Source organism: Sinocyclocheilus rhinocerous, unplaced genomic scaffold (genome assembly GCF_001515625.1).
Source record: "Sinocyclocheilus rhinocerous isolate Xijiao unplaced genomic scaffold, SAMN03320098_v1.1 scaffold35, whole genome shotgun sequence".
NCBI classification, from domain to species: Eukaryota; Metazoa; Chordata; class Actinopteri; order Cypriniformes; family Cyprinidae; genus Sinocyclocheilus; species Sinocyclocheilus rhinocerous.
In genome coordinates this window covers 482,051-492,455 of record NW_015661991.1, presented here as the reverse complement: position 1 = coordinate 492,455, position 10,405 = coordinate 482,051, and the positions used below count along the sequence as shown (strand labels likewise).

Here is a 10,405-nt window from a genome sequence, read left to right as displayed (position 1 = left end):
TGTGTGTGTGTGTGTGTGTGTGTGTGTGTGTGTGCACGTGTGTCTGTTTGTGATGAGGTGTTGGGGTTGAGGAGTGTGTAAGGAGAAAGCAGGATAAATTTAGAGTGTGTTGGCCGTAGACTCGGCTCTGGTTTTAATTTGGGCTTGGTTTGGAACATACTGAAGGTCCTGGTGGAAAGCCAGAAGTGTAAAGGATACAATGAGTGTATGTACCATGTACCTGATGTGTTTGTCTTTACATAGAATGTATACATGATTTGTTTGTGTTTGCAAACATTACGACTACTGCAGCTGCTCATGTTATTGGTCAGATGTCCTAAATATTCAACTTCTGTGCATAACTTGTCAGTTGAAGGCAAAAGAAGATATTTTGAAGAATGCTGGTAATTCATGTCTTATTGCCTCCTCAGGGCCGCTGGTTCTGGAGAGTGAGGAGGAACAGAGTGCTGGATAACTACCCAATGCCTATTGGACACTTCTGGAGGGGTCTGCCGGGAGACATTGATGCTGCATATGAAAGGCATGATGGGCGATTTGTGTTTTTCAAAGGTATTTTCCCTTTCCGACTGCACTTGAAAACTGATTTAGCTCTGTGCTGTTAAAAGTTAATATAGACCATAAAAATGCTATATTCATGAGAGAAATTATTACCCAGGCTGGCAGAATTACATCACATTGAAGTGCTTTTTACATTAGAACAAACCATTGATTTTGACGTTTGTCATTTAGTACAGGAAGTACCCTTGATTTCCCTCAGCCATTAATGTGTTAGTCTGATGGATTTTACAGGTAGAGTTTTAGGCCCTGTCCACACGAACGCGGTTATTTTTAAAACCGCAGCATTTTCTACACTGTTTGGTCGTTCGTCCACACGCAAACGCAGCACCAGGTCACTGAAACCGATAATTTTTGAAAAAAATGCCTGCCAGAGTGAAGATTTTCAAAAACTCCGGTTGCAGTGTTATCGTGTAGACATCGAAACCGGAGTTTTTGGCTTGTGACGTCGGAGCCTGCGCTGTTATCTCCGCCTACTGGAAACTTTTTCAGGCTTCTGATTGGCCAACATGGCTTTGCGGTTGAGATTATATCACCACCTGTTGGTTTGGCATGATCTTGACAGTGCTTCATAGCATGCGTTCCTATTTTGTACTAGTCGCGACGGTAGTGACGTCATGGCTGTCGCCGGCCAAACAAGTTGGTGTTTTTTCAATGTAGGCTTCAGACACGGGTCACGACGAGGCGTTCCCCATAGCGACCCCTAGAGGACGCAGTTCGAAGTTCCACGAAAGGGAATCAAGTCATGTGGTGCAACTATGCAGAAAATTATGGAAAAGGAATTTATGTTATGGATCAGATTATGTTATGTTATGGACCTCTTTATGACAAAGCAAGGTTAATTTATTATTTCCCCCAAAAATTTTTCATTTAAAAAAACCTGATATTTGTGAATAATAATAATAAATACACTTATACATTTTATTGTTTTATAATTGAATATTAAATATACGTAAGATAGTACTTTTTACTTGGCTGCAACATGTAACTAAATTTAAATTTTTGATTAAAATGTGATAAATCTAGATGTCAACTTTGTTCATATATATTTGGCACAATGATAAAATGTTACATAAGTAGTAGGGGTGTCCCCGACTAAGGATTTTCATAGTCGAATCGGATTTTTCGAATCTTGCTGATAGTCGCCTGATAGTCGAATCATATGTTTGGGGGGTGGGGGGCAAAATACATGACCAAGAGTCAAGTCAGACATTCGACAGCCATAATTACTGACGTTAACACACAGGGAAAATGTGTAACGGGTGTCTTGCAGATACAAACGGGGTAAATAATGTTTTATGTTTTGATTAAAAGATAGTTAACATTAAACCCTAAGAATTCACAAAATTTTTTACAATAGTGCTCTCATTATAACGTTATGTATATGACAGTAGTTATTAATGTTCTGCATTTCTGTTTTGAGCTGCGCGCGCTGAAGATGACCAGTAGAATGAAGCATGTGATAGCAGGGTTTAATCAATGGGATTTTTCTCATATAGTATACGCTTTGTAATTTATACAACATAACGTTAATATTACGACTTATAGGCTAGCTGCACAAAATGCCCCGAATGCACATGAACTGTGGTTCTGAATGAACTCCTTTTGTGGACACGTTCTTCACGCAACAACGTGCAGAAACACGGCAACTAAACTCTAAAAATTCACAGCGTTTTATTATAATAGTGTTCTCATTATAATGTTATGTATATGACAGTTCCAGTCATAGTATTATGCATTGGTGTTTGTGCTGCTCACCCTGCGCGCTGAAGAGATAATCACCTACAAAAAGCACTACAATGAAGCGCTTTACTGCAGCGCAACTCAACCAAATGCATCTTATACGAGATAAATAATATATACACGATATTAAGCGGCTGAAATGTTTTGAAATCACTTGTAACCTACCTGATCGAAAAAAATCCAGTCTTTCACTCTACCTGTTTGAGTCTTGTTAAAGTTTTAAATCCATGCCGCCGAGATGCTCCTCTGTCGGTCACAGATTATGGAAAGTGAAACTTAAATCTATAGGGGTGGTTGGATTTATTCACGCACGTTAAAATATTTATTTAAAGCTTATTTCTTTTCAGATTCTTATTTACAGTATTATGTATATTAACTTACTGGGAGAAAACCGGTAGTTCTATGTGAAATCAGACATTTGAGCATCCCCATATAGCCAAAATGGCATGATCATAACACCTCAGCGAATATTCGACTGTGAGATTGGTAGTCGAATCAGGCTCCTCCTATCGAAGCATCGAAACGTCGACTATTCGGGGTCACCCCTAATAAGTAGGTTTTTATCAGTGTTTGTTTTGCATCAGCATTTATGATAAAAATTTAAAGTGACCACATGGAATATGGTTAGTGGTTTCAGTGCTGTGCCCTTGTGATCAGATCATCTGTGATAAATGTTAATAGCATGTGTAAATGGGGTCTCTGTGCTGTTGCTTAAATGGCTGCATCAAGAAAAGGCAGAATGATTTGCATTGAGGTGTGTTTGATAAACTACAGGTACTGGCGCTTTAATGAGCACTCCAGAGCCGCAGATCAGGACTACCCTAAGCCAATCAGTGTGTGGGGCACTTCTGTGCCGTCTTCTCCCAAGGGGGCCTTCCTCAGCGATGATGGAGGTGAGTGAGTGAAATGGTGTGTGGGGTTGAGGGGTCATCCAGTGCCTGTCACCTTAATGTACAGGATGGATGGAGATCAATCAGATCAATCAGATGGTGAAACAAAGGAAGTGAGAGAATGTAATGTGTGAAATGTGATTTGAGGAAATAATGTAATATTATATGGAAACACATATCACTGAAAGCGCTTTCCCATTTATTGGAATGTTCCTGGTTTAAAACAAATTAAAATGTGTCGACAGGATCTGTGGCATGCAATCGATTACCATAGATAGACTATAATTTTGCCTTCTAAAAGTCTTTAAGTCCTAAGTTTGAAAAAAGTACAGTAATGGACATGTAATAGTACATTTATAAGTTTAAAAGCAGAAATGTGCAGCTTGTAGTTTTGTTAAAGCAAAAATTTCTTATTTAATGCTATTTAATGTTATTTGAGCTGTAAATTTCAGTCTGAATTGTCCGTTTATTGGATTAAGTTCTAGTCATGTGTTACCCATGTAATTCGAGTGGCTGGATTTGTCTTTGTAAATGGTCCCGTTCTGGTATTCTTGAAGGTAATGTGCGAACGGTAGAGAGTTTCATTACAAATTTGAGACGGCTAGCAATCTGATTATTCAGACCACCTCAGGATCACCTCAGCTGTCTGCCAATTGCATGAAATTTAAATCCGTTGCATAGACCAAAAATAGTAGTTCAGATTTAAATGTATTTATACTGTACTTATTTACATGGTCAGCTGTAAATGTATTGCGCAGAACCTGAGATGGCAGTCTGATCCATCAAGAAGGCGACTAAGTGCCAATAGGCCAAGTGTGTATTTTAATGTTCATCCCATAGACTTCCATTATATACTAAAAATATACATTTACAGTTGAGCTTCACATTCATTTAACCTGACAGTCTCAACCCATATGGCAATATATTTTTTAGTTATTTGTTGTCTATTTTTAAAATATTTTTAAACCATTTATTTTTTTCTCCATATTTTTCAATCCAAGAAAATGCATTCATGTCACATTTGAAGAAAAACTTCACACATATATATAATGACTGAACTATATATATATATATATATATATATGTGTGTGTGTGTGTGTGTGTGTGTGTGTGTTATTTTTGTATAGTTTTTGTATAGTTTTATAGTTTATAATTTTGATAAGCTATCTGGTTTAGCTTTTATGTAATTTCAGTGATGCACTTTTAACACATTTTTCTCTCTCCAATCTTGTTTGTCTCTCACACAGCTTATACGTACTTCTACAAGGGTACAAAGTACTGGAAATTTGACAACCACAGAATGAAGAGCGAGCCGGGGTACCCAAAGTCTATTCTTAGAGACTTCATGGGCTGTAATGTGGACCTCAATCCTGACAGAGACACTGATGTGGATCCGGGACGCAAGTGGCCTGACAGGCCACCCTTCAACCCAGACGCTGGCCAAGACAAAGACAAAGACAAGGAAAAGGACAAAGAGAGAGACAAGACCAATGATGTTGACTCTAAAGAGGAGACTGAAGAGAAAACGAATGAGGTGGATGTGGTTCTGAAGATAGACGAGACAGAGCGCACCATGAACATCATCATGGTGACGGTACCCCTGGTCCTGGTGCTGTGCATCTTGGGATTGATCTACGCAATCATTAACACACTACAGAGGAAAGGAGCACCCACGTATTTAGTTCACTGCAGACGTTCACTGCAGGACTGGGTTTAACCTCTCAGAATGACCCTCGATCCCTGTTCTTGCCCTTTCATTTCACACGTCCAAAAACTTTGCGCACACAAAACACCACCATGCACATGCTTTCAAACATACACATACATACAGATACTGACACACATCATGTTCATCTTCACCCTTCTTTTCCTTTCTCATGGTGCTCTCCTAACATATTGACTAGTCTATTTATATCAGAAAGTTTGCACATTGATTTTTTTGTTCGGTTTTTCTTTTCATAATATCTTATTTTCTTTTAAATCAGTTGTTTGTGGGTTTTTTCTTAATTTGTAATTTTAGGATGTCACAATTAGTCATCTGCCATTACAGCATAAATGATGAAAGGGAAGTCTTGCAGAGCAAAAAGAGAGGAAAAGGAAAGCGGAGAAAGGAATATCTCTCTTAGGAATATTTCTGCATCCATTCACCTTTTCTCAGGACTCTCAGCTGTGGTTTTCCAACTGGCCGGGCAAGTCGTAATATATCATCATAAAGACTGTAAGGACTGCGGCCACTTGCATCATAACTTGTTGATATACAGTGGGGTTCAGACGTCTGAGACCACATGGAAAGTCTGGGATTCAAAATCTAAATGAAACCTAAAAATAAATAGGAAGTTTTAGGATTTTTTTCATTCTTCATTTTTAAAAATGTTTTTGTTCATGCAGCTTGAGTGAAGAAAATCATGGTAATTTTTTTTCAGCTCAAATTGTTATGCTAATAATATTTTAATATAGAAAGCATTTATTGTGTTAAAAAAACATTGCATTAATATTGCATTAATCGACCCTCCTTTTTGGAGCAACTGGACCTGGTTATTCAACCAGTAACTAAGTCCAGTTGCATTTGGCTGAATTTTACCTGCTATTTGTTTTGATGTCATAAAATAGGGACTTTTCTCTCAATTTTGCTTACCTACTGCGATCATAACAAAAAGTCACATTTTATTGCCCCTTGTTTTAACAACTGTGCCTTGGTTGTGCCAGTCAGACATGTTTTATGTGGTCCTGTCCATATTTTTAGAGCCCTCCTGATTTCTTCCTTGCAAGCTAAAGTGTTTTTATCTCCCAAATGTCCCATGACACTGTGGCAATTATACATTTTATTGTCTGAGAAACATAACACTTAGGTTGCTTTCATTTAAAGGGTTTGAAAAAACTTGAGACATTAAGCAATATTTTACTTTGCTGGTGCTGAAGCCATTTGCTGCGTGCATATTAATATAATAGCATTTTCATATTTTCATTTGATTGAACAAAAGAGCTATAAAATGAATACCACTAGCGTACGTACATCAATTTAAAACTCCGTAAAATACACTTGAGAAAGCTTCTCGGGCCCAATTAGAAATAAAAGCCTTAGTGGGGCCCACTGTTGTAGGGAATGTTAGGTAATAGTCTAATTTTAAAAACAGCAGGAGGTGAAAGCCATTGCTAACCTCTTTCTACCCCAACCCAAAGCTCTCCCTACCAAAGAAATATTACTTGCATTGACATAGGTGGGCTACACTTGAGAAAGCTTCTCGGGCCCAATTAGAAATAAAAGCCTTAGTGGGGCCCACTGTTGTAGGGAATGTTAGGTAATAGTCTAATTTTAAAAACAGCAGGAGGTGAAAGCCATTGATAACCTCTTTCTACCCCAACCCAAAGCCCAAATATTACTTGCATTGACATAGGTGGGCTGAAACGAGAGGGAAAGAAGCAGGGATAACTGTGAGTTCAAATGAAAAGGGTTTAGATGCAGAAACCTTATATCTTAAGTCTTTGTGAAAGGGCTTATGGTGTGTTAGTAAGAGTCTGAACTGTATTGTATTACAGTGATGGCATATTTTAGGGGTGGGGGTGTAATAAACAAGCAGGAGTGGGATAAACCCAAAGCAAGCTCCCTCTAGAAGGCTGAAACATACTCATACGCATGTATGTGGACGTGTTTAGTTACCTCAATTTTATGTTGCATTCTCAGCATTTCCACGAGGGGCGCTATAGCGTATATTAGCATAAATGTAAAAGTAAATTAATTTCCAAATAGGATCTTCTGTGGCTAGATGTTTTTTTCAAGCCTCTTACTGTTAGGCAGCATTAGTTTGAAGCGAATCTTGCTGAGCAAGTTTAGGTTAGTTAAACTGTCGACATAGCTACCTGAATAAAGCTTTCATTAATACTTGACATTTCAAGGTCTCCATCACCTTACCTTGAGTACTGAGGTTTGAATATGAACGCACATTAAGTATATCTGATGAGACGGTCCACTTGAAGTGCATTGGCCTAGCATTCACATCTGTGTTAGCATACTTGCGTAGAGTATATTTTTGGCCTAAGCTTGAGATGCTTGGTAGATAGTGTGTGTGTAGCAATATCATCCCTACATGAGAGCTTGCTGGCACACAATCCCATGGCCCACATTGCCAGGGTCCACTGCCAGTTATTTTTGGAGCGCATTCCTTGACCACCAGCGGAAACAGGATCCCTGTTTCATTCACGACTTATTCATGCTGATGTGATCTACTAGGCAAAGTAGACAAATTAGGCAAGTTTCCTAACATTGTAAGATATAACCGCTGTCAGGTAGGTCTGTGTTTGCTTTCTGTGGTGTTTGCTTAGTCTAGTGTCTAACCTACATAAACTCAGCTAGTATACTCGGATACGGAAAGCATGAAGAAACAAACCACCGCCACTTTTTAAAGTGCCTCTGACAAAATCTCAGTCATTTACTCTTCACAATCAGCGAGAGAGTTTCTCCTTTCGCACTGGGAGAGGCAGACGTAGAGGAGAGAACGAAAGTGAGTGGTATTATAAATATTGCCCTGTCAGACAAGGTAGAGCAAAAAAGTACTTTGATAAATATTATTGGAAGAGTAGAGGAGACACAGGACAGTCATGATCGGAATGCTGTCACTGATGAATCCCGCCGAATATCGTTGCCAGGCGATCCGCCCCTCCTCACAGTGCTCCTGTCGTCCGAGGAGATTTGGAGGAGAGTTAATCAGACATAAAAGCTCTTCCGTCCCTCCCCCGACGCCCTCTACCTTCTCCTACAGTCGCTCAGATCAATGAGGAATACATAAACGAGCTTGAAGGATATCTGAAACGCTCACTCTCAGGGGCTCACTCAGGCCTTATGGCTGTCTTATTCCCGCTTCAGCCCGTTCTTTGTCTGATTTTGACACTCCTTTATGGCCTTTTTCCATAATTAGTCACTTTTACAAGGTATTTGCATAGTATTAAACTGAGGCTTTTATACATTTGTGTTTGTTCACATCTTCTGAGTGTGTTTAACAATCCATGCTGGACATGTAAACAGTAATAAAAGAAAAAAAGATGTTAAAGAATCATGTCTCCGCTTTCTGCTGAATCAAGAAAGTTCCACAGTTATTTCTCAAAAATGTAGGCCTTTTTAACGTCTCTTCAAAGTCAACATGAAATCAAAATTGACCTAATTTACTTACTGTACGTAAGGCAAATTCCTGGTCTTGTTCACAATTCAACAATGCATCACATTTCACAAGTAAAATGGGTTGCAAACAATGTCATGTTGACTTGAAACCCTTGTAACATTAGCCAATCAAAAGTATGCATGAAAAAGCATTGTTCCACTTTCATCTGATGTTCATTGTTGTTCTTGCCTTTCATGGTTGCCCATGTTTTGTCCACACTGAACAGTACAGTGCAAACCTCCAGAGATCTCCACTGTATACAAGGCATATCCCTCCCAACACTGGGCTCTCCTCTCTCCCAGGAGAAAGATCGGGTCCCTGAATCAGCCTACATTTCCTCTCCCTCAGGAAAGATCAGGGCCGCATGGGCCATGGGAGAGTGGGTGGGATATTTATAGAGGTCTGCTGAAACAAAGAGAAAAGAAGAGAAACAAGTGATCGAAGCATGTAGAACAGGTGCCACAAAGTGGACTGCAGGAATCCAAGCAGAAACAATATATCCTGAGTGTGCTGTTAAGTTTTATACAGTTTTAATTATCATCTGTGCAGGAAGCTTTCTGGATCACTGCCAGTTTTACTTTCTGACAACTGCATGGTAAACCACTGGCATCTCACAGTACTAGAGTATAATTACAAAAAGTTTTCAACAACACTGTGGCCTGACATGCAACTCTGTTTCTCAGAGAAACTTTGTGTATTGCATGTTTAAATGATGAAAGTATAGGTCAGATTTGTGACTTGAGTTCCTTGATATGTCCTTTTTTTATTAATATTCCTGTTTGCTTAACTACCATATTTTTAGTTAACTTTAATATCCTGTTTTGCTGCTTCATATTTTTGTGGAAACTGACCTACCCTACCATTCAAAAGTTTAGGGCCAGGTTTCCCCCCCCCCCAAAGAAATCAATAGTAATCTCAGTAAGGATGCATTCAATTGTGTGACAGTAAAGAGTTTTACATTGTTACTAAAATTTGTTTCATAGAACTTATTTTGAACTTGCTATTTATCAAATAATTCTGAAAACTAAAGTTCACACACACAAACACACACACAGCAAGTTCTGGTCTTTGGAATAAACTCCCTGGTACTGGATATATCCAGGGTCAGACAAAATAATCACATTACATATAACTCTGCTTACCACATGTAGTGAGCGTAACATATTCTGTCTGATTTGAAGAGGCACCAAACTCTGTCAGGTCTGAGAAGTCAGCAGAATTCTTGGATGTTTCAGCAAATGGAAGTTCTGAAATGCACACAGTTTGTCTCAGAAAATATCTATAAAACAAAACAAACATTCTTTTAATGTCCTACCATCATCAGTGTGGATGATAAAACACATTTCTTTGGTTGTTGCAAGTTCTGGAAAGACATCCTCATCCACCTCTATGCAATGGTCATCTGTGACTTTCACTGTTGTATTCTTTGGTATCAGAAACTTCTGCTGGAGAAAATCTGAGAAACAAACACTTCTCAACATTTAACTCCAGATGTGGTGTTAAAACACGCTCCTGGACACCAATTAATGAACTCCATAATAAAACAGACAGGGACTGTCTCAGACTGTAGTCAGAGTTAAAAAAATAAACTCCAGAAATCTAACTCTTTCACTCTTTTTTGCCTAACTCCTGATTTTTCAACTTCAGAAATTTGCTGTGCACGAACGCACGCACGCACACACACACACACACACACACACACACACACACAACAAAAGCCTTGAAAAATATGGAAGCCTGTTTCCACCACAGGATTGTAATTGTAATAATAATAATAATAATAATAAAGGTAACTGACTTTTTTCCCCTCACAATTCTGAGTTTATATATATTCTTAGACAAAGATATAAATTGCAAGATGTTAACTCAATTCTGCGTTTATAACTTTCAATTGTGAGATATAAACTTGTAATTCTGAGAAGTCAGAATGGTGAAATAAGTCACAATTACCCTTTTTATTGTTTTATCATAGTAATATTTAACAATATTACTGTTTTTACTGCATTTTTTCAGAAAATAGTCTATAGGTTTTACAGAAATAATCTGAGTACTCAGTGAAATACT

General features: G+C 38.5%; 1 protein-coding gene across 1 annotated transcript in view; it reads left to right on the top strand.

The window, feature by feature from the left end:
* LOC107727076 (matrix metalloproteinase-15-like) overlaps positions 1 to 5,468 on the top strand; it is a 34,308-nt gene extending 28,840 nt beyond the window's left edge. The window contains exons 7-10 of the mRNA XM_016536839.1: positions 411 to 549; positions 2,956 to 2,962; positions 3,073 to 3,191; positions 4,436 to 5,468. Coding sequence (XP_016392325.1) covers positions 411 to 549; positions 2,956 to 2,962; positions 3,073 to 3,191; positions 4,436 to 4,905 — 735 coding nt within the window. The 3' untranslated portion in view covers positions 4,906 to 5,468. The remainder of the gene's footprint in view (positions 1 to 410; positions 550 to 2,955; positions 2,963 to 3,072; positions 3,192 to 4,435) is intronic.
* Positions 5,469 to 10,405: the final 4,937 nt, after the last annotated feature.